The sequence below is a fragment of the Schistocerca gregaria genome, chromosome 2 (genome assembly GCF_023897955.1).
Source record: "Schistocerca gregaria isolate iqSchGreg1 chromosome 2, iqSchGreg1.2, whole genome shotgun sequence".
In the NCBI taxonomy this organism is placed as follows: domain Eukaryota; kingdom Metazoa; phylum Arthropoda; class Insecta; order Orthoptera; family Acrididae; genus Schistocerca; species Schistocerca gregaria.
This window is the reverse complement of record NC_064921.1, coordinates 1033302295-1033327226: the sequence shown is the minus strand read 5'-3', so window position 1 is coordinate 1033327226 and position 24932 is coordinate 1033302295. Positions and strand designations below refer to the sequence as shown.

At 43.7% G+C, this 24932-nt stretch overlaps 1 protein-coding gene across 2 annotated transcripts in view; it reads left to right on the top strand.

Annotated features, from left to right (window-relative positions):
* LOC126335554 (brain-specific angiogenesis inhibitor 1-associated protein 2-like) overlaps window positions 1–24932 on the top strand; it is a 521250-nt gene that overhangs the window by 429911 nt on the left and 66407 nt on the right. For both annotated transcript variants that reach the window (XM_049998957.1, XM_049998956.1), the window contains exons 3-7: window positions 7823–7915; window positions 10795–10856; window positions 10973–11044; window positions 13922–14122; window positions 19067–19261. In XM_049998957.1, coding sequence (XP_049854914.1) covers window positions 7823–7915; window positions 10795–10856; window positions 10973–11044; window positions 13922–14122; window positions 19067–19261 — 623 coding nt within the window. The remainder of the gene's footprint in view (window positions 1–7822; window positions 7916–10794; window positions 10857–10972; window positions 11045–13921; window positions 14123–19066; window positions 19262–24932) is intronic.

The window sequence follows — 24932 nt, the reverse complement described above, 5'->3', positions numbered from 1 at the left end:
TCATGGTCTCTTCGCGAGATATACGTAGGAGGGAGCAATGTACTGCTTGACTCCTCGGTGAAGGTATGTCCTTGAAACTTCAAGAAAAGCCCGTACCGATCTACTGAGCGTATCTCCTGCAGAGTCTCCCACTGGAGTTTGTCTGTCATCTCCGTAACGCTTTCGCGATTACTAAATGTTCCTGTAACGAAGCGCGCTGCTCTCCGCTGGATCTTCTCTATCTTTTCTATCAACACTATCTGGTACGGATCCCACGCTGCTGGGCAGTATTCAAGCAGTGGGCGAACAAGCGCACTGTAATCTACTTCCTTTGTTTTCGGATCGCATTTCCTAAGGATTCGTCCAATGAATCTCTGTCTGGCATCTGCTTTACCGACGATCAACCTTATGTGATCATTCCATTTGAAATCACTCCTAATGTGTACTCCCAGATAATTTATGTAATTAACTGCTTCCAGTTGCTGACCTGCTATATTGTAGCTAAATGATAAGGGATCTATCTTTCTATGTATTCGCAGCACATTACAGTTGTCTACATTGAGATTCAATTGTCATTCCCTGCTCCATGCGTCAATTCGTTGGAGATCCTCCTGCAATTCAGTACAATTTTCCACTGTTACAACCTCTCGATATACTACAGCATCATCCGCAAAAAGCCTCAGTGAACTTCTGATGTTATCCACAAGGTCATTTATGTATATTGTGAATAGCAACGGTCCTACGACACTCCCCTGCGGCACACCTATAATCACCCCTACTTCGGAAGACTTCTCTCCATTGAGAATGACATGCTGCGTTCTGTTATGTAGGAACTCTTCAATCCAATCACACAATTGGTCTGATAGTCCATATGCTCTTTCTTCATTAAGCGACTGTGGGGGACTGTATCGAACGCCTTGCGGAAGTCAAGAAACACGGCATCTACCTGTGAATCCGTGTCTGTGGCCCTCTGAGTCTCGTAGACAAATAGCGCGAGCTGAGTTTCACACTACCGTCTTCTTCAAAACCCATGCTGATTCCTACAGAGTAGATTTCTAGTCTCCAGAAAAGTCATTATACGCGAACATAATACGTGTTCCAAATTCCTACAACTGATCGACGTTAGAGATATAGTTCTACGGTACACCGCTGCAAGAAGGGGGCAAGTTCCTTCGAACTCAAATATGTTCGATACCTCATCCAGAAACGCACTCTCTCGAAACCTGGACAGCAAGCAAGCTACACCGCGATGCAGAGCGCCTCTCTTACAGAGTCTGCCACTTGAGTTTGCCAAATATCTCTGTAACGCTATCACGCTAACCCAATACACCTGTGACGAAACGCGCCGCCTGCGGGCGCCTTCATACCTGCGTAGCTACTGCGACTTACATCCATTTAAGTCTCCTTACAGAATTGAAGTCTTCGTCTCGCTGTATAAATTTTAAACTGCCCCCCGCCCCGCTTCCGCCCACTACGAAACTGACTAGCCTTTGATACCTCAAGATGGATGCTGTCAACAGATTCCCTCATACAGTCACATGTGGTGCAAATGTCTTTTCATTACCTCCTCATTATCTTATAGATCTGTTTGTTGTGGTCGTCAGTCCAGACACTGGTTTGATGCAGCTCTCCAAGCTACTCTATCCTCCGCAAGCTTGTTCATCTCCCAGTATCTACTGCAACCTACATCCTTCTGAATTTGTTTAGTGTATTCATCTCTTGGTCTCCCTCTACCTTTTTTTACCCCCCAAGCTTCCCTCCAATACTGATGCCTCAGAACATGTCCTACCAACCGATGCCTTCTTCTAGTCAAGTTGTGCCACAAATTTCTCTTCTCCCCAATTCTATTCAATACTTCCTCATTAGTTATGTGATCTACCCATCTAATTTTCAGCATTCTTCTGTAGCACCACATTTCGAAAAATTCGATTCTCTTTTTCTCTAAACTATTCATCGTCCACGTTTCACTTCCATACATGGCTACATTTAGATCTATCCTTAGAAATTTCAGCATTCTTCACTAACACCACATTCAAAAAGCTTTTATCCTCTTCTGATCTGATGTGCTTATCACTCACGTTTCACTTTCGTATAAGGCTATACTCTATACTAAGATCTTCAGAGAAGCCTTCCTAACGCTTAACTATGCATTTCTTCTTTTCAGAAACTATTTTCTTGCTATTCCGCAGTGCTCATAGGTGCCTAAATAGCTAAACGTATCTACTACTTTGTCTCATTTCCTAATGTAATAGTATCAGCATTACGTGATTTGGCTACATTCCATTGCTTTTCTTTATTTTCATCTTCTGTCAGTTCTTCAAGATACTGTCAATTCCTTCCATATACAAGAGATTTCCAGTGGCATACTACAAACAGTAACACAATGGAGTAACAACAACGAACTTAGGATAGCCGAAAGCAAAACAACATACACTTTACGGAAAGGCTGTCCGTTCCCGGTAGCTGAGTGGTCAGCGCGACAGAATGGGCCCGGGTTCGATTCCCGCTGGGTCAGAGATTTTCTCCCCAAGGGACTGGATGTTGTGTTATCCTAATCATCATCATTTCATTCCCACCGACGCGCAAGCCGCAGAAGTGGCGTCAAATCGAAAGACTCGCACACGGCGAACGGTCTAACCAACGGTAGGGTCTAGTCACATACTGAAAGGATCACTCCAAAGGAATCCTTCAGTTAAAATATGGGACACAAAAATCAGAGGAGCGTATGTAACACGCTATGTCTTGGTAAACACAGATGAGACATTAAATTGCCACGAAGACATAAAGCTAATACCATACAAAGCAGAAAAGGTACTACGTAAACTGGTAAGGCTAAAACTGTGCCTCTACGAATCTTACGGACACACCCTCTTCGAATCAGTACTCAGCTTCGCCGCTAGCACATAGGTCACAGACTGAACCAGGTCACTGACAAAGCATCAGTCATGGGAGGGCAGACAAGTGTCATACAGAGAAGTGTCCTACTGAGGCTATCAGGAGCTTTCGACACCACCTCAGTGGATGCACTGTTGTGTGTGTGGATTATGACCGATAGATATCACCATCACATATGGAGCTTCATGGTAGTGGTTAAGGATGGTGAGGCTATATAACGTACATACACTCCTGGAAATTGAAATAAGAACACCGTGAATTCATTGTCCTAGGAAGGGGAAACTTTATTGACACATTCCTGGGGTCAGATACATCACATGATCACACTGACAGAACCACAGGCACATAGACACAGGCAACAGAGCATGCACAATGTCGGCACTAGTACAGTGTATATCCACCTTTCGCAGCAATGCAGGCTGCTATTCTCCCATGGAGACGATCGTAGACACGCTGGATGTAGTCCTGTGGAACGGCTTGCCATGCCATTTCCACCTGGCGCCTCAGTTGGACCAGCGTTCGTGCTGTACGTGCAGACCGCGCGAGACGACGCTTCATCCAGTCCCAAACATGCTCAATGGGGGACAGATCCGGAGATCTTGCTGGCCAGGGTAGTTGACTTACACCTTCTACAGCACATTGGGTGGCACGGGATACATGCGGACGAGCATTGTCCTGTTGGAACAGCAAGTTCCCTTGCCGGTCTAGGAATGGTAGAACGATGGGATCGATGACGGTTTGGATGTACCGTGCACTATTCAGTGTCCCCTCGACGATCACCAGAGGTGTACGGCCAGTGTAGGAGATCGCTCCCCACACCATGATGCCGGGTGTTGGCCCTGTGTGCCTCGGTCGTATGCAGTCCTGATTGTGGCGCTCACCTGCACGGCGCCAAACACGCATACGACCATCATTGGCACCAAGGCAGAAGCGACTCTCATCGCTGAAGACGACACGTCTCCATTCGTCCCTCCATTCACGTCTGTCGCGACACCACTGGAGGCGGGCTGCACGATGTTGGGGCGTGAGCGGAAGACGGCCTAACGGTGTGCGGGACCGTAGCCCAGCTTCATGGAGACGGTTGCGAATGGTCCTCGCCGATACCCCAGGAGCAACAGTGTCCCTAATTTGCTGGGAAGTGGCGGTGCGGTCCCCTACGGCACTGCGTAGGATCCTACGGTCTTGGCGTGCATCCGTGCGTCGCTGCGGTCCGGTCCCAGGTCGGCGGGCACGTGCACCTTCCGCCGACCACTGGCGACAACATCGATGTACTGTGGAGACCTCACGCCCCACGTGTTGAGCAATTCGGTGGTACGCCCACCCGACCTCCCGCATGCCCACTATACGCCCTTGCTCAAAGTCCGTCAAGTGCACATACGGTTAACGTCCACGCTGTCGCGGCCGTCTACCAGTGTTAAAGACTGCGATGGAGCTCCGTATGCCACGGCAAACTGGCTGACACTGACGGCGGCGGTGCACAAATGCTGCGCAGCTAGCGCCATTCGACGGCCAACACCGCGGTTCCTGGTGTGTCGGTTGTGACGTGCGTGTGATCATTGATTGTACAGCCCTCTCGCAGTGTCCGGAGCGAGTATGGTGGGCCTGACACGCCGGTGTCAATGTGTTCTTTTTTGCATTTCCAGGAGTGTACAATAACTGGAGTACCTATACAGACGACACGCCACCTTAAAAGTTGGCGTTTGAATACGTGGCAGGGAAAGTGGAATGTAAGTGATGAAGGGATGTAGGCAGTACGATATCCTCTCCGACGTATGGAAGCGGGTGAGAATGGAACATACCGATTCCAGCCGGGCTACAGTACTTTTCTTAACTGGACACAGACCTTACCCCACACCGGTAAACGGCGTGAGTCTGAGGCAGACACTTAACAGCACATGCGGGGAAAAAAGTTCCTCATAACACTGCCTCCTCCTACGGGCAACACGCGAACATGAGCACACCTAAATACATTAAGTGATAGTATTTCAAAAACAGCACATGGAGTACTCCCGTGGAAACGACCCAACAGACATGCCTACACGTAACGTAACAACTGGTTCCAACGGGTGGACAGAGACCACAGTGTCACTGAAGAGGATGAGGGGGAAGAGGAAGACGGTACTTCACAGGAAATAAGACACCTAGAATAATGAGTCAGGCATAAAATGCCAAAATGCATAGACAAGTTCTACATAGAAGTCAAATAATAGTTTAGGATAGGAATACTAGAGTAAACGCAGTATAAGGTATAGCCAGCCTAGAGAAGAAAGCACCCAGTGCAGTGCAGTAGACTGACGAATGCCTAACGTTAATGCATGGGATTAGCAATACAGGTTCTCTGCTACTACTTTTGTATTACTTTGTTGTGACTGGCAGTCAACAGTTCGAAGAAACCATACGAGGTATTCACGGCCAGTCACAATCGGTGACAGCACATCTAAATAATTCCTCTACCCTCTTCTCTCCTCTTCTTCTTAAAACAACGAAATTTATATGCATGTATTTCAGCCTTAAATTATTTGTTATTTTAAAAAGGTATTTATTCCGTGTTAAATAGCGCAGAAGGACACAACAAAAAATGATGACAAACGAAAACTGTAATATGTAAGGCCCGTTTCAATTTATCAGTTGAAAGGTCTTTAAATTTCAAATAAATAAATGAATTTCGTACACCTGCCCTTTGATGTGTGCTTTAATTCTTCTCCTTCAACTTTAATTCCAGTTTGCTCTTGGTCTCCCTTAGTGCTTGCTCACTGTGTCAGCAGCTCGTGGTCTTGTGGAGAGAGTTGCTGATTCTCGATCACGGGTCCCCAGATCCGATTCCCGACCGGCACAATATGTCATACGCACATGGTTTGCTCGCTGTACTGGTTAAATAAAATGGTGAAGGGCGGGAGGGAGGGGCGTAGGTTACAACCCTGTGTCACTTCATTGTCAACTATTGCTTTCCTTTGCTCTTCGACTTTCGACATACTGCTCATAAATTCACTACATCTAGAATTTTCTGGTAGTACTCTGTAGTGATCTGGCAGCTGATCGAGAAACGGCAGTGCAGAATTATAATGTCGTGCTCTCAGTAGTGTGATAGGCTCGCTCCTGCGCTCGCTATTGTTTTCCTTGTATATCAGTCGCATATCGTCTGTTCTGGCCATCTCTAAGTATCGATTGTGCGATAATGGCCTCCAGATTTATCTAATATGTGAAGATATAAATACTGCTGTCGTCCAGATGAATAATCGTCGGTCTAGTAGTAGTATGGTATTCTGCCTTACGGCGGGTCTTGTCATGGGTTAAGCCTCTTCCACTTTTGACTGTCCATAGCCAGTCTTTTCATTTCTGAATATATGCCTCCTTAGATATAGTCCATCATTCGATATCTTCTTTTCCCTCTTCCCCCTTTTCCCCTCCTCCATTCCTTCTATTCCTTCCTTCAATAAACAGTCCCTCCTCAAACAATGTCCAATCCAGTTCCGTTTTCTCTTTCTGACGATTTTTAGCATGTTTCTTTCTTTTCCAACTCTTCTTAATACTTCTTCATTCCTTACTCGGCCTTCCTGTTACACTTTTGCCGTTCTTCTCCATATCCACATTTATAGTGCCTTCAAACGTCTTCCATTTTCCTTCCTCAATGTCCAGATCTCCGCACCGTATAGTGCAACGCTCCAGACGTAACATTTGGAAAGTCTTTTCCTCAGATCTTTGTTTAGTTGTCCACAAAGTAATTTCTATTTCAACCTGAATCCTTCTTTTGCCATTGCAATTCATTTCCTAATTTGTGCTGAGCAATACATGTAATCAATTATTTCACTTCCCAAGTAATTGAAGTTCTTCACTTGCTCTACTTCCTCTCCCCCTATTTTCATACGGTATTTTCCCCCTTTCCTCCAATTACCATGCTTTACGTTTTCTTCTTATTAATCGCCATTCCATATTCTTCTAATTTTGTGTTTAGATCATCTAACATTTGTTCCATCTCTCTTGCACACTCTGCCATCACAACCATGTTGTCTGCAAATCTTATGAACTCCACTCTCCGACCCCCTATACAAACTCCTCTCCTTCCATCAAAACGTTTACTAATAATTTCCTCTAGATATATATTGAACAGTGTTGATGATAAAACTTGTCTCACACCTCTTCCCAGTTCTATTTCTTCACTCATCACACCTCCTATTCTACCTCTTCCTCTCTGGTTCAAATATAAATTTCTAATTAGCCGTCATTTGTTTACAGTGCTCAGAAAGGCGCAAAATCTGTGACTTCAACATAATGAAACTACGTGGCGCCTAATTTGTTAAGACATTATTTCAAGATTTATAACATTTTCGCAGACAGATAAACAAAAGGATGTTTGAAGAAGATATAGCCATAGATTTTCCTCAACAGCAAACGAAATGCTCAGTCTTTTACGCATATCTTTTGAAATATTTGCGTAAATGTTGTTTTCTATGACAGAATTGTCTGTTACTGTTTCATAGTTTCGTTAAAGCTTCTGCATACGCGAAAATAAATTCAAGTGTAGCTTTTATGTACCATCTAATATTTAATACTTCATTTCAAATCTACTTTTGTTCTCAGCTACATAATTTGTTCTTCATCTTATTTGATCTGGACAAACATCTCGAATGGAACAAAAATTTGAATTGTTGGTGAAACATGCACTTTGTAGAACATGGACCTGCTTACTTATTTACTTATTACTAGGCATCCGTTTCTGAAGTTGAACGTTTCATACGTCACAGCCCTGAATGGTATGATTCTTCTTGTACCCCTTCCTACCTATTTCCCTCCCCACCTCTCCCCTCCCACCTCCCCCATCAGTGTTATCATGTAGGTACCTGCTGTAATATATGTACGTTTTAGCGAATGAGTGGAATTGCAGGCCTTTATGTTCCGTTCTGTCTGTACTTACCAAGCGAATTTTGACCGAATGTCTTCGATGTTCCAGGAGCTGCGGCGGCGTCCCGGCTGTACGTGGACGCCATCAGCAAGCTGGCCAAGCAAGCACAGCAGGGCACCTGGGGAGCCTCCGCAGACATCGGTGAGTCATCGAGTGAGGCATCCTAGTACAGTCATCGCTTTGGTGCTTTGAAACCTGACGCAATGCGGAAGCGGGACTGTAATTCCTAGAAGCGATGAATTCTGGCCTTTGACGAAGCCCCCTCTTTCGGCATGCTTCATCTGTGGAGGTCACCTAGTCTAGTTGATCAGATGGGTTTCAATGTGGAGTTACCTAATTAGAATCTTAATAATTTAATCACATTTTTTCTGGAGCACAACATTTTATTAATATCCTGATATATTTTTTCACTGGCCATCTGGAAAAAGGATATCAAATAGGTAGGCCTTTCAATAAGTAAAAAATTTCGATTGAAAAAATGCGTAATTTATTGTGGGATATCGTAGTACGTCCCCACTTCAGCTCCTACGGTTTTATGGAAGCTCCGATAAACGGCGTTGCTATACGTGGCCTTCAAAATAGCGTCTGTAACGGATATGCGTTCCAAGCGGAAAGCTGCCATTGAGTTTCTTCCGGAGGAAAATCAGAGCACCGCGGATATTCATAGGCTCTTGTAGAATATCTACGGAGATCTGGTAGTGAACATAATCACGATAAGTCGTTGGGCGAGGCGTCTGTCTTCATCGCAACGCTGTCCCATCTCCTGCGTGCCGGCCAGCCGCACAAGGGTGTGACTCCTGGAATTCCTGAAGGGAGAGGCCTGAGAGGATGGAAAAGGAGGGGAGAGCAAGGTGCAGCAGGAGAATGAGCGGGATGAAAAGAGGCAGGAGACTGGTGGGGTGGGATGTGAAGAGGGGAAGACAAGGCAGGATCGAGTGCAGAGACACTGGTGGGGAGCACAGGAGAGAGAGGAGGCATTGGAGGGGAGCCCTGAGGAGGAGGCAGGAAGAGGTAGATGTCAGGGCGAAACTCATCGTCTGGGAGGGGTAGATGGTGGAAGTTGCGTTGGGAAAGGAGGCAGAGAGTGTGAAGATGGAGAGAGTGTGGGACACAGTGGTAAAGGTGTGGCAATGGGCTGGGGGTGGACAGGAAGGGAGACACTATTGGGTGAGGGGGATCGAGGCGGCGGACAATATACAGGGTGCAGATGTGTTCAAGGAAAAAGAGAAGGTGGGGGAAGGGTATGAGGTCGCAGAGGTTGTGAGTGGGGGACGGTGGGTGAATGTGGAAGGTGAGACAGAGTGCATGGCGTTCGAGGATTTGGAGAGCTTTATAGAACCTGGGAGAGGCGGACATCCTACCAATGCTGGCATAACAAAGGATGGGGCAGATCAAGAATTTGTAGTTGTGAATGATGGTGGAAGGATGTAGACCCCATGTCTGGCCAGTTTTAGGAGGTGGAGTCTGTTGTGAGCTTTGTGTTGGATGATGAGGTCGGGAGTCCAGGTGCGGTGGCGGTCGAGGGTCAGGCGAAGATATTTGAGGGTAAGGGTGAGGTTAATAGGACGACCATAAATGGTGAGGTAGAAATCATAGAGACAAAAGGAGCGTGGGGTGCAGCCTGTGATGATCTCCTGGGTCTTGGAGAGGTTGATGTGGAGGAACAACTGGTTGCACCAGGTGGGTAATTGGTCAAGGCGTGTTTGGAGGGTACGTTGGGACTGTTGAAGGGTACGATAAAGGGCTAGGAAGGCGGTGTCATGAGCAAATTGGTGGAGATGGAAAGGCTTGGGCGGTTTGGGTATATCCAAAAGTGTACAGGAGATAGAGGGAAAGGTCAGAGCCTTGGGGTACGCCAGCAGAGGGATAGAAAGTATGGGAGTTGGAATTGTGGATAGTGACATAGGAGGGATGACGGGATAGGAAACAACGAAATGGACGAAGTTGGTAGGGAGAGCACAGGTCTGGCTGCAAGCATGCCCTGTTAAAGGGTAGACGCAGATGACGCTGTATTAGCTATGCCACAATGCTGTCTGTTGGCGGACGACGTTGAAACCATTATCACTACATCTACTATCTTCACAAGTGCCACATGACGTCATTTGATCAAAATCGACATCGTCCTTCCAGGTGTACTGTTTTCCGTTTCTTTAGGTAGTGTAGGCCCACAGAGCAGAGTTAATGCAAGCAAGCCTATTTGTGGGTCCGAAAAAGGAAAAAAGCTTCACAACATGTGGATATTCCGCCCAGAGAAAACTAAGTGTCTGAAATCAAGCACGGATCAATGTCGCATTCATTTCTGCCTTTCAGCCCTTTTTAAAAACAAATGCTATAAAGCGTTCGAGCAAATTTTTTGGTCCTCGTACAAACTTCTTGATCTTAGTAACAAAAACCGTAACAAGCATGACTTTATTGGTGCTCAACCAATTACATTTTGAAGCTATCTTTTGATAAAGTTCTTCCGTTTCATTATTATCCTTATCAGAATATGCTTAATTTTCAAAGGGTAACAGTGCTAATTACTTCCTAAATTTTCGCGCTTTAAGTGTGACTTTTAAGTTTTGAATAATTTGTTATATTTAATGCGGAACCATTTACACCTGTTAGGAAAAGCAGAGGGACAAGGAAATTACAATTTTTTTGCAATTTTTAAACTGTGCCAGCTATAGCATCGTCTCGTTAACATTTATACCTCTTCGCCTACGTGTTTCAATTACGACAGTAATTATTGAAATACAAGCGGTCAACATTAACTGGCATGTTTCTGTTTGATCGATGCTCTAGAAAAAACATACGAAGCGGGTAGTCGATCAAGATTTCCGCTTTTAGTTTGCTTTTGCTGTATCCACTCGTTTGCCCGTGCAAACACCATTAACGGTGAACAAATCCAGTCGGAGTCTTGCAGTGAAATAGGGAACGAAACTCATTCGCTCTTTGCAGCTGCCCTGCTTTTAAATCAAATATTACTGTGCAGATTCGTGACGCGGGCTGCACTGATGTCATTTTTCTTCATGTTTCAGGTTCGGCTCTGATTCAGATAGTTGACGTCTACAAGGAGATACACGAGCAGCAGATGAACATAGTGAGTATACTAATACAACTGGATAAATCCGTCTGTTAGTTCCATAACATTAAGACATTGTGCCGAACCAACTTTCTAAGCAGTCCGGATTGTAACTAATTTTTGTTTTCCTGCAGCTGAAAGCGTTCTACGTGGACATGCTTGTACCTCTGGAGACAAACCTGGAGAAAGATACAAAAGTCGTACAGGTGAGAAAACGGAAAATTTGTAACTGAAAGTTAACATTGTTTCATCCCTGGGCGCTGTTGCTAATGGAGCAAAGTACTATCTTCTCAAAAGAAATGTTCAAATGTGTGTGAATTCCTACGAGACCAAACTGCTGAGGTCATCGGTCCCTAGACTTACACTACTTAAACTAAGTTATGCTAAGAACAACACACATATACCCATGCCCGAGGACGGACCCGAACCTCCAGCGGGAGGGGCCGCGCAATCCGTAAGATGTTGCCTCAAACCAAGCGGCCACTCCGCGCGCTTCAGATTTTCAATTAAGTAGCATCGCTGAGGACTCCTAACACTTAACACGTCTCTAGAAGGCGATTCGCCCCTATTATTTGCTTCCTGGGTTGAAATAAACAACGAGCGGTAGCTGGTTAAGAGTCAGTAGGAGGCATTTTTACCACCAGTATTTACTGGCAAGAAACAGTCGGTAGGTGCAACTCTGCTCTAATGTTTTCTGTCAAAAGCCAAGGCTCTTCACTGTATCTTGGGAAATAGACGCTATTGTTGATGGTCATATATAACAAGGGCTGTTCGGGCTTCTTCATAAACTTTGCCAGTTTTAGATCAAGTCGTGGCAGGGGGATCCCTCCTGTAACCTCTCTCAGCGTACTCAGTAAGGAGTTACGGCCGATAGTGACTGAAGGTTGCCTTCTGAAAGCGAAATACATAAATTTTCGTCAATTTAGACTTGTTTCTAGAACATTGTTATCTTTACAACTATTGGTTTTCGAGCACTCTTCGACATTATGTCGAATAATACAAAATCTGTGGTCTCCAAAATCTCTTAATAGTCGTGGAAACTGAAAAGATGCACTCACGAACTCATACTTTTCCGTCAGTAGACGCTTATTCAGAGGAATGAAATGTTTGTTTCCGTTTGAGTATGAAAAACTAAGTGTGAGGCTTTCTACTTAACAATGCCAGATTAGTTAACTTCAGCTAAGCGATAGTTGCAACAGCAGGCTCCTAGGAAGTGTAAAGGACGCGATCTTTCCTTATGGTCAAAGTGTTGGTACGAAGGTAATGGGGAAAAATATTTGTTCAAATGGCTCTGAGTACTACGGGACTTAACTGCTGAGGTCATCAGTTCCCTAGAACTTAGAACGACTTAAACCCAACTAACCAACTAACATCACACGCGTCCATGGCCGAGGCAGGATTCGAACCTGCGATTGTAGTGGTCGAACGGTTCGGGACTGTAGCGCCTAGAACCGCTCGGCCATTCCGGCCTGCGGAAAAATATTGTTCAAGTGAATGAAACAGTTTGTATTGGAGATTTCAATGTCGACTGTGCACCATTTTTACAGGGTGGTCAAAACAGTCTGTAAAGAATGTTAAAGGATACGTTTTGCTGAGAAATACCTGATAAGAAGAAACTTGGATACGTTGCGCCGTTTCCGATTGAATTAGCATTGAAGTTAGTCAGTCAGGTCATTGGGCGCGCAGATGCAAGCAGGCACCGGGCTTGTTTTGCGTTTATTTTTCCCCGAAACGAACTATCGTAGCTTTTGCTCACTTAGCTAAAATTTATCACATCTGAACAAGTGGTAATTCACAGACTCACAGATGTCCAAGCGTTACCGCATTTTAGGGTGTAAAGTGCTTGCATTTGAAAGTGGAACGGAAAGAGTGCCTACTTCAGGGTTTGTTATATTGGAAATGGCAATTATTTCCCAGTACAACCTGAGCTGAAACTACCGAGCGAGGTGGCGCAGTGGTTAGCACACTGGACTCGCATTCGGGTGGATGACGGTTCAATCCCGTCTCCGGCCATCCTGATTTAGGTTTTCCGTGATTTCCCTAAAATCGTTTCAGGCAAATGCCGGGATGGTTCCTTTGAAAGGGAACGGCCGATTTCCTTCCCAATCCTTCCCTAACCCGAGCTTGCGCTCCGTCTCTAATGACCTCGTTGTCGACGGGACGTTAAACACTAACCACCACCACCTGCGCTGAAATACCTTTACAACTTTGTTAGGCAATCCTTATAATACTCAAGTATCACTCTCAATAGCCATTCGACTCTGAAGTGCAATACACTAGGCGTTTTAACGTTTGTTTGACTGTGCCTCACCGCTTTTGATAGAGCTCTCGTATGATATCTCAACGGACACTTGTGGACCAATTTCTTGGAGCAGGTCTTTGGCTTATTATTTCAAGCTAACTTTCTTATCCAAGAGAATACTAAAATCTGTGCATGTACGAAAGATGCACACGATTCTCTTCGTTCAGCTCTCTTCAAGAGTCTGTCAGTGTGGCCGAGCGGTTCTAGGCGCTTCAGTCCGGAAACGCGCTGCTGCACGGTCGCAGGTTCGATTCCTGCCTCGGACATGGATGTCCTTAGGCTAGTTCTAAGTCTAGGGGACTGATGATCTCAGATGTTAAGTCCCATGGTACTCAGACCAATTTGAACCATTTTCTCTTCAAGAGAGTAGGCGATGAGCTAAGTTACAGTATAGGTAATCTACTGGACGCCGTTCCAGGAAGTTTTGTCTTTCATATTACTTTTCTCAGAATTTTGCCTGATGTTTCAAACCGTTCCTCGTAAATTTTTGTGCCATCAGTCTAGATATTCGAACTTGAACCATTCGATCAAAGGCTAACTTAATAACATTTTCTTAAGAAATACTGCTAAACCTGCGCGCTTGTTACTGTCTTCGATACACCCGGCACGCATATGCCTCGTTTTAGGACGAATGTCTTTCACAACGGACTGAGAAAATAACTCACAGAGACGTGCGTTTCTGCAGTTAAAAATGTGGATCTGATTTGTTCATTAATTTTATCACTATAACCCGCAAATTTAGACGATTTTGCACTCAGTATGCACGATGTTTTCATTACAGAGTGAACAGAAGCGCTTCCTGCAGCAGCACAAACAACGCTCTGAGACGTACAGCAAGGCGGCCGCGGCCATCAAGAAGCAGAGGAAGAAGACCCGCGCCAAGCCCCCGGCTGTGGCGCTGGACCGCGAGGTGAAGAGCCTACAGGCGCTGGAGGAAGAGCGCGCCAAGCTGGACGCCTTCTGCGAGGCCAGTCTCAAGACCGTGAGTACCGCGAGACGTTCTCCGACCCGGCTTTTTACACCGTCAGCGCACTTTTCTTGTATCACTTTTAAGAGGAACGCATAGCGAAGCAGCAACAGACAGGGAGAGACAAGGAAATAAAAGCCCAAAAGGAAGGATGATATTAGATACAGGCTCCCAGGTAGATGCCATTTTCCTTGACTACCGGAAAGGTGTTCGATACAGTTCCGAACTGTTGCCTGATAAACAAAGTAAGAGCCTACGGAATATGAGACCAGCTGTATGACTGGATTGAAGAGTTTTTAGCAAACAGAACACAGCATGTTGTTCTCAATGGAGAGACATCTACATATGTTAAAGGAACTTCTGGTGTGCCGAAGGGGAGTGTTATGGGATTATTGCTTTTCACAATATATATAAATGACGTAGTAGATAGTTTCGGAAGTTCCATACCGCTTTTCTCTCATGATGCTGTAGTATACAGAGAGGTTGCAGCATTAGAAAATTGGAGCGAAATGCAGGAAGATCTGCAGCGGATAGGCTCTTGGTGCAGGTAGTGGCAACTGACCCTTAACATAGACAAATGTAATGTATTGCGAAAAAATAGAAAGAAGGATCGTTTATTGTATGATTATATGACACAGCGGAACAAACACTGGTAGCAGTTACTTCTGTAAAATATCAGGGAGTATGCGTACGGAACGATTTGAAGTGGAATGGTCATATAAAATTAATTGTTGGTAAGGCGGGTGCCAGGTTGAGATTCATTGGGAGAGTCCTCAGTCGTTCGACCTATACTTGAGTACTGCTCATCAGTGTGGGATCTGTACCATGTCGGGTTGATAGAGGAGATAGAGTAGATCCAAAGAAGAGCGACGCGTTTCGTCACAGGGTTATTTGGTGAGCGTGATAGCGTTACGGAGATGTTTAGCAAACTCAAGTGGCAGAGACTACAAGAGAGGCGCTGTGCATCGCGGTGTACCTTGCTCTCCAGGTTTCGAGAGGGTGCGTTTCTGGATGAGGTATGGAATATATTTCTTCCCCCTACTTATACCTCCCAAGGAGTTCACGGATGCTTTCCGGCAGTCGTTCTTCCCGAGAACCATACGCGACTGGAACAGGAAAGGGAAGTAATGACAGTGGCACGTAAAGTGCCCTCCACCATACACCGTCGCGCGGTTCCAGACTGTAGCGCCTAGAACCGCTCGGCCACTCCGGCCGGCATTTGTTTTTACATCAAACAAGACACGTCATGAATTATTTTTCTCTCTTCAGGAACACCATCTGAAATAAATCTTGCTTCATTCTTACTGTTATAAAATGCTTTTCTTTTTCTTTTAGAATAGACTGTTATTCGTCACACGTTCATTCCTTGGATTCGTCCATCGGCTGGTTGACAAGAGGTTTCTACAGTCGGAAGCAGAGGCCCACCATGATGACGTGGCGACTTGCGTGTGTTGTCGCCTCTCCGACCCGGCAATGGTACCTTCCTGCCATCACACAGTCCCACGAATTTTTATTTCAGTACTTGATTAAAACTGAAATATCTCGTGATCCACAACTCGGAACGAGACTGTTTTTACCAAACGTATCTAATAAAACTCTACATACATCTACCTATGACTGCTCGTGATTGTTTCTCATTTGTATTTTAATTCACTTGCTCAGTAAGCAGGAGGGCGATGAGCATGTAGAAGTGACCGATCTGCCATCGATACTTCTGCTTCGTCAATAGCTCACGCAGTAAGCAAAACCATGAAACTCACAAAGCACTACACACATGCTCAAGGGAAACCAACTTGCCAATCCTCCCAGTTTTCCGTAATGGCAGAAATGCCTCTTGTGTCATTCTGGGCCATAGATCTCTGAGCTACGAATTAGTAGCACTTTCTAATCAGCACCTCTGATTCAGGGAGTCCCTTTTTGCTTGCTCCAAGCAGGTCTGCGAAAGATGCTTTGACATTCACGGCTTCCAGAAAATCGGTCTCAAGAATCCAGGTGCCCGTGCAAAGAGTACTCTGGTGCAAAATGCTTCTTCCAATCAGGAGTTTTCAAAAGTGTAGTTTTGAGTTGCACTCCACCAAAAGTACTATTCGGTAGTTTTGTTACACATTGCAGCAAATGATGGGTTTACCAGGATTATTGGTATCATTGGTCCTTAAAGATATATAATTTATGAATAGCAGAAACATGTTTCATATAAGTTCGACGAAGTAGTGAGATAATGTTTGATATATTTTTGTCTTGCCATCATTTTTATTTTATCTTTTTGTTGAGTAAATTGCATTTTCTAGGTGTGTAGAAAAAATCTGTATTGTTTCCTCTATTTTTACAAGTACATCCCTCAGTTTAACAACTTTCGAATAAACATTGACAGTTTCAGTTTTTCCGTAAATACTGTTTACGTTTAAGTTAGAGACAGAAGGATAACTGTGGGCAGCAAAAATGTTCTATAGGTTACCCAGCCTTCTATGTATACTCACTCATCTAGACAGTTCGCCGCTTCCGGTTTTTAGGGGAATCTAGTAAGTTGTCGATCACATACGTAAAGAAATAGATCGTTATGAGGAAACGCCACACTGATATGCAACACACCTAATGCACAGGTAATGTGGGTACGACCTTAAGAGAAGCAGGCTACTAGGGAAGCTGCCATAGTCTACACTTCCTTGTGATAATTTACGGTAGCCAGAGAAAAATTAAAATCCATGGAGAAGAAATAAGAACGTTGAGATTTGCCGATGACATTGTGATTCTGTCAGAGACAGCAAAGGATTTGGAAGATCAGTTGAATGGAATGGACAGTATCTTGAATGGATGATATAAGGAGGATATAAGATGAACATCAATATCAACGAGGACAATGACAAGTAGTCGAATTAAATCAGTATGATGAGGAAATTACATTAGGAAATGAGACACCTAAAGTAGTAGATGAGTTTTGCTATTTGGGGAGCAAAATAACTGATGATGGTCGAAGTGGAGAGGATATAAATTGCAGACTGGCTCTGGAAAGGACAGCGTTTCTAAAGAAGAGGAATTTGTTAACATTTAAGTGTGAGAAAATCCTTTCTGAAAGTATTTGTATGGAGTGTAGCATTGTACAGAAGTGAAACATGGACGATAAATGGTTTGGAAAAAGAAGATAATAGTAGCTATCGAAATATGGTGCTGCATAATAGTGCTGAAGATTAGATGGGTAGATCACGTAACTAATGAGGAGATACTGAACAGAATAGGGGCCGGCCGTAGTGGCCGAGCGGTTCTAGATGCTTCAGTCTGGAACCGCAAGGCCGCTACGGTCGCAGGATCGAATCCTGCCTCTGGAGCGGATGTGTGTGATGTCCTTAGGTTAGTCAGGTTTAAGTAGTTCTAAGTTCTAGGGGACTGATGGCCTCAGATGTTAAGTCCCATAGTGCTCAGAGTCATTTGAACCATTTTTGAACAGAATTGGGGAGAAGAACAATTTGTGGCACAACTTGACTAGAAGAAGGGATCGGTTGATAGGATACATTCTGAGGCATCAAGGCAATTCCAATTTAGTGCTGGAGGTAAGCGTGGAGGGTAAAAATCGTAGAGGGCGATCAAGCGATGGATACACCAAACAGATTCAGAAGGATGTAGGTTGCAGTAATTACTTGGTGATGAAGTAGCTTGCACAGGATAGAGTAACACGGAGAGCTGCATCAAACCATTCTCTGGACTGAAGACCACAACAACAACAACAACAACATGGTTGTAGCTGGGAAACATCCGCCATATTGGAAAAATCATTCGCCCTCGATTGAGCCGCATAGGCCTCCTCTACAAACGATTAGGATTAAGGAAAGACCAACTCTTCATCTCCAGAGTAGCAAGAGGCTCCTTACTCCAGATATCGGAAACTGATTCTAGCGTACACCGTAACTACTGGTCAAACAGACATGATTTACCAGGGAATGAAACGTTACAATTTTACTAAATACCGAATGTTCTCAGGCAGCTTTAAAGTTTTTGTAGAATAAGGTTTGAAAATTTCATTGAGGATAAGTTTAATCGTGTTGTTGGTGTTGTTGGTGTTGTTGTTGTTGTGGTCTTCTGTTGTTGTGGTCTATCCTGTGCAAGCTCCTTGATCTCCCAGTACCTACTGCACCCTACATCCTTCTGAATCTGCTTAGTGTATTCATCTCTTGGTCTTCCTCTACGATTTTTACCCTCCACGCTCCCCTCCAGTACTAAATTGGTGATCCCTTGATGCCTCAGAACATGTCCTACCAACCGATCGCTTTTTCTAGTCAAGTTGTGCCACAAACTCCTCCCCAATTCTATTCAGTACCTCCTCATTAGTTATGTGATCTATCCATCTAACCTTCAGGATTCTTCTGTGTAGCACCACATTTCGAAAGCTTCTATTCTCTTCTTGTCCAAACTATTTATCGTCCATGTTTCACTTCCATACATGGCTACACTGGGTAGATCACATAACTAATGAGGAAGTATTGAATAGGATTGGGGAGAAGAGAAGTTTGTGGCACAACTTGACCAGAAGAAGAAGGGATCGGTTGGTAGGACATGTTCTGAGGCATCAAGGGATCACCAATTTAGTATTGGAGGGCAGCGTAGAGCGTAAAAATCGTAGAGGGAGACCAAGAGATGACTACACTAAGCAGATTCAGAAGGATGTGGGTTGCAGTGGGTTCTGGGAGAAGAAGAAGCTTGCACAGAATAGAGTAGCATGGAGAGCTGCATGAAACCAGTCTCAGGACTGAAGACCACAACAACAACAACATGGCTATACTCCATACAAATACTTTCAGAAACTACTTCCTGACACTTAATCGTATAGGTTAAAATTTTTCATTGTGCTATTAACCTCTTAATTTCTCCAGCTTTCAGGAATAATTTCGCGGGAGTGCTTGTTATGTTGGGAAGGTTCGTCATTCTCGTACGATTCCGTTGCTACCACACGGAATGTGACTGTTGCAGGCGATGACGCAGGAGCGGCGGCGGTACGGGTTCGTGCTGGAGCGCCAGTGCTCGCTGGCGAAGCACTACCTGCTGCACCACAGCCAGTGCCGTCAGGCGCTGGAGGGCCGGCTGGACGCGTGGCAGGAGGTGGCGCAGTCCAGGGAGGCGCTGCCCGACGGCGTCGAGGCAGTCATGGCCGCCAGGCTGCGGCAGGTGAGCTCCCGCGTCCAGGTATACCGCAGTACTGCAGCTTGTAGCCACTTGCAGGCCATCCCTTCACTGTAACAAGGTCTCCCATGTCGCCACATCTCCCACCGATCACATAGCATCAGACAACAAGATGATTAGTGAAAGAAGGTAAGAAAGCAGTGGTGTCCACTTAGAAGGCCGGTAGTTACCATTGCGAGGATTTCTCCAAACACTGCCATGAATGTATGGTTCACAAATCATGTCTCTCTATAACCTCCATCCTATTAAGGCTTTCTTCACTCGAAAGTAGTATCGTGAGGAATATGCAACTGGAGTGAAGAATTCTTGGAAGAAATAATGAAGCATGCCCCACTGATGGGGCCTTATTGATAGACGTAGAAGTAACTGCAGCTGTACTGCAGGGAAGTTTGTTGGGACCTCTGCCATTTATATTCTTTGCAGATCTTCCGGACACCATGCTGTTATCTATAATGAAGTGCTGTCTGGAAAAAAACTACCCTATTATATAGTCATATAGGTTTTCAGTGTTTTGCAAATGCAAGCATGACCTGCCAGGTATACAGCGACCCTTGCAAATAGAGGAAGTGGTAGAAATATAGAATACCATTTTGTTTCTAGGTCACAAATTTCTACGTTTTTCACATTAAACAAACAAAATATCTGTAGCTCATTCTGCGCGATCTACTTTAATGCTTCCTATATTTTGAAATAAATACTACGTTAGGAACATTTCTAAATTAGGCATAACACAAAGTTTGTCAGTTTTGGATCTTCGCATCAAGGGGTACAAATATGGAATAGCCCCATTCATTTCAAGTTTGTTAAAAGTTAAAACAAATAATGGAGAATCTAATACATTGTCAAACCAAACTTTATAAAACATACTAAAACAACAGGAAAAAAAGAAACATACCATTTTCAGTTACTAAATATTATCTCATTTTGTCTTACGAGGTTGCCGTTAAATGAGGTTGCTGTGTGTTTTCGAACCGAAATATCCATTTTGTGTCGTTCCAAGGAGAGACGTAACCACCCTCTTCCAGACCGTGCAAACAAAAATGGATTATATTGTTGGCTTTGGCAAACTAAAATGGGATCTGTTGAATATCCTGTCGAGTCAGTCCAAAAAATTTAGTTTCCATTGTCATGCTATAGTCAGTCAGCTGTTCTTCTTGCTTGTTAGACTGGACAGTTTTTCTCCCAAGTTCGCTCCTTGTGGCTAAATCAGTTGATAAATCTGATTTTACTAGAATACGTACAGTGGCCCTGGAAACCTGGAAAGTTTCTGCTGCCTTCAGATAGTCCGTCTTCTTTTCTCTAACTTTTTTAATCGCTGCTTGCATAGCAGACTTATCCCACTGCCCTCCGGCTTGTGAAGTCATTTTGAGGCAATACTTATAAATAAAACTGGTTTTGTAAGTACGGTACAAATATGGAATACTAGTACTGCATGTTAGTGACACAGCCATCTTGAAATTCAGAAAGGCAAATAAAATCGAAAATTTAATTTAAATAGGCAACGAACACACCATTACACAGCTGAATGTATTAGCTAAACGTCCGTTTAGAAACATTATTAGTAATTTACATATTATGACAAGAATGAAACGGAAAACCAGCAACCTACAACAATTGTTCCTCCTGGTGAATACGTTGAAAAAGCTTTATTCACTCGCAGTGGCTGCCAACTGCAATATGAATATGAATGGATCCGAAAACAGTATACACTTGCTGAATGTAGATTTCAATTAGCTCGCCAGAATACAGCACTTATCACATTATTTCATATTACTACCCCTATTACATATTTGCATGTTTTCCTCGAATACTCATTTGAAACACAGTTCGCACACAACTTAAATTTTGTAGCTGGCTTTGCCCGTCTGACGCGAGGATCACAAGACCTGTTACAATTGCAGTTTTTAGCAACATCTGTTGTGTCCTGCCTACTCGTCGAATATGGGGAGCATTGGAAACCTACTTTCTCGAATCAATAGACAGCAATTCAAGCAAATCGTATGAATGAATTTTTATTACAGTAAGTAAGTACGTAATGATAGTACGTAACATTGAGAATTTACAATGGTGTGTCGCAGGCAATGGGCGACAGACAAAATAAGAAAATCTCTTCAGTATACACAACTCCTAATACAAGTGAGTTCCTGAGTCGCTGCTGTAGAGCTCCTAGAACGGCTAGTCTTCAACTGGGAAGTTGCCAGACGTCGCTGCGCTAATGTTCTCTTCGTCTAGAAGCCGCTGCTGTCTCGGTGTCGTCCAAGAGAGGGATCGGTCAGCCTACTGTTGGCTGACGTCTTCTTCACAGCCCTATCTCTCTCTGCCGTTCCTGACAGTCGTGGTGGCGCTTGGGTTTTATGCTGGAACAACAGTTTATGACAAATAACAATAAATCTTCTTAATCTACAGTGAAGGGAGGAACGGAGTACACAGTAATAACTCTAAATCATGGTGTACTGTATCCTTATACTGCGGGTTATATATATATATTAGAAAAGTATATTTCAAAAGACGAATTGTAATAACGTTTCACTGTGTTTGTACAACCATTCCATTTTCTGCATGTTTTAGATTTAAAAAAAAACCACTGATGATGGTGAAATTTGTCGCCGAAACTACTTTGCGATGATAAAGAAATAAACGAATAACAAGGTATTTTGCATCAAGGCGGACTCAATTTCTGATGTTAATGTAAATTTAGATGTTATTGTAGATGTGGAACGTTTGTTGTTGTTGTGTTCAGTCCTGAGAATGGTTTGATGCAGCTCTACATGCTACCCTATCCTGTGCAAGCTTCTTCATCTCCCAGTATCTACTGCAACCTACATCCTTCTGAATCTGCTTAGTGTATTCATCTCTTGGTCTCCCTCTACGATTTTTACCCTCCACGCTGCCCTCCAATGCTAAATTTGTGATCCCTTGATGCCTCAAAACATGTTCTACCAACCGATCCCTTCTTCTAGTCAAGTGATGCCACAAACTTCTCTTCTCCCCAATCCTATTCAATACCTCCTCATTAGTTACGTGATCTATCCACCTTATCTTCCGCATTCTTCTGTAGCACCACATTTCGAAAGTTTCTATTCTCTTCTTTTCCAAACTAGTTATTGTCCATGTTTCACTTCCATACATGGCTACACTCCAAACAAATACTTTCAGAAACGACTTCCTGATACGTAAATCTATATTCGATGTTAACAAATTTCTCTTCTTCGGAAACGCTTTCCTTGCCATTGCCAGTCTACATTTTATATCCTCTCTACTTCAACCATCATCAGTTATTTTGCTCCCCAAATAGCAAAACTGCTTTACTACTTTAAGTCTCTCATTTCCTAGTCTAATTCCCTCAGCATCACCCGATTTAATTTGACTACATTCCATTATCCTCGTTTTGCTTTTGTTGATGTTCATCTTATATCCTCCTTTCAAGACACTGTCCATTCCGTTCAACTGCTCTTCCAAGTCCTTTGCAGTCTCTGACAGAATTACTATGTCATCGGCGAACCTCAAAGTTTTCACTTCTTCTCCATGAATTTTAATACCTACTCCAAATTTTTCTTTTGTTTCCTTTACTGCTTGCTCAATATACAGATTGAATAACATCGGGGAGAGGCTACAACCCTGTCTCACTCCTTTCCCAACCACTGCTTCCATTTCATGCCCCTCGACTCTTATGACTGCCATCTGGTTTCTGTACAAATTGTAAATAGCCCTTCGCTTCCTGTATTTTACCCCTGCCACCTTTAGAATTTGAAAGAGACTATTCCAGTCAACATTATCAAAAGCTTTCTCTAAGTCTACAAATGCTAGAAACGTAGGTTTGCCTTTTCTTAATCTTTCTTCTAAGATAAGTCGTAGGTCAGTATTGCCTCATGTGTTCCAACATTTCTACGGAATCCAAACTGATCCTCCCCGAGGTCCGCATCTACCAGTTTTTCCATTCGTCTGTAAAGAATTCCCGTTAGTATTTTGCAGCTGTGATTTATTAAACTGGTAGTTCGGTAATTTTCATATCTGTCAGAACCTGCTTTCTTTGGGATTGGAATTATTATATTGTTCTTGAAGTCTGAGGGTATTTCGCCTGTCTCATACATCTTGCTCACCAGCTGGTAGAGTTTTGTCATGACTAACGCTCCCAAGGCCGTCAGTAGTTCTAATGGAATGTTGTCTACTCCGGAGGCCTTGTTTAGAGACAGGTCTTTCAGTGCTCTGTCAAACTCTTCACGCCGTATCGTATCTCCCATTTCGTCTTCATCTACATCCTCTTCCATTTCCATAATATTGTCCTCAAGTACATCGCCGTTGTATAAACTTTCTATATACTCCTTCCACCTTTCTGCCTTCCCTTCTTTGCTTAGAACTGGGTTGCCTTTTGTGCTCTTGATATTCATACATTTGGTTGTCTTCTCTCCAAAAGTTTCTTTAATTTTCCTGTAGGCAGTATCTATCTTACCCCTAGTAAGATAAGCTTCTACATCCTTACATTTGTCCTCTAGCCATCCCTGTTTAGCTATTTTGCACTTCCTGTCGATCTCATTTTTGACACGTTTGTATTCCTTTTTGCCTGCTTCATTTACTGCATTTTTATATTTTCTCCTTTCATCAATTAAATTCAATATTTCTTCTGTTACCCAGGATTTCTAGCAGCCCTCGTCTTTTTACCTACTTCTGCTGCCTTCACTACTTTATCCCTCAGAACTACCCATTCTTCTTCTACTGTGTTTCTTTTTCCCATTGCTGTCAATTGTTCCCTTATGCTCTCCTTGAAACTCTGTACAACCTCTGGTTCTTTCAGCTTATCCAGATCCCATGTCCTTAAATTCCCACCTTTTTGCAGGTTTTTCAGTTTTAACCTGCAGGTCATAACCAATAGATTGTGGTCAGAGTCCACATTTGCCCCTGGAAATGTCTTACAATTTAAAACTTGATTCCTAAATCTCAGTCTTACCATTATATAATCTATCTGAAACCTGTCAGTATCACCAGGCTTCTTCCATGTATACAACCTTCTTTTATGATTCTTGAACCTAGTGTTAGCTATGATTAAGTTATGCTCTGTGCAAAATTCTACCAGACGGCTTCCCCTTTCATTTCTTAGCCCCAATCCATAATCACGTACTATGTTTCCTTCACTCCCTTTTCCTACTGACGAATTCCAGTCACCCATGACTATTAAATTTTCGTCTCCCTTCAGTACGTGAATAATTTGTTTTATCTCATCGTACATTTCATCAATTTCTTCATCATCTGCAGAGCTAGTTGGAATATAAACTTGTACAACTGTAGTAGACATGGGCTTTGTGTCTATCTTGGCGACAATAATGCGTTCACTATGCTGTTTGTAGTAGCTTACCCGCACTCCTATTTTTTTATTCATTATTAAACTTTCTCCCGCATTACCCCTATTTAATTTTGTATTTATAACCCTGTATTCAACTGACCAAAAGTCTTGTTCCTCCTGCCACCGAACTTCACTAATTCCCACTATATCTACCTTTAACCTATCCATTTCCGTTTTTAAATTTTCTAACCTACCTGCTCCGATCCGCAGAACGCCAGTTTTCTTTGTCCTGATAACGATGTCCTCCTGAGTAGTCCCAGCCCGGAAATCCGAATGGGGGACTATTTTACCTCCGGAATATTTTACCCAAGAGGACGC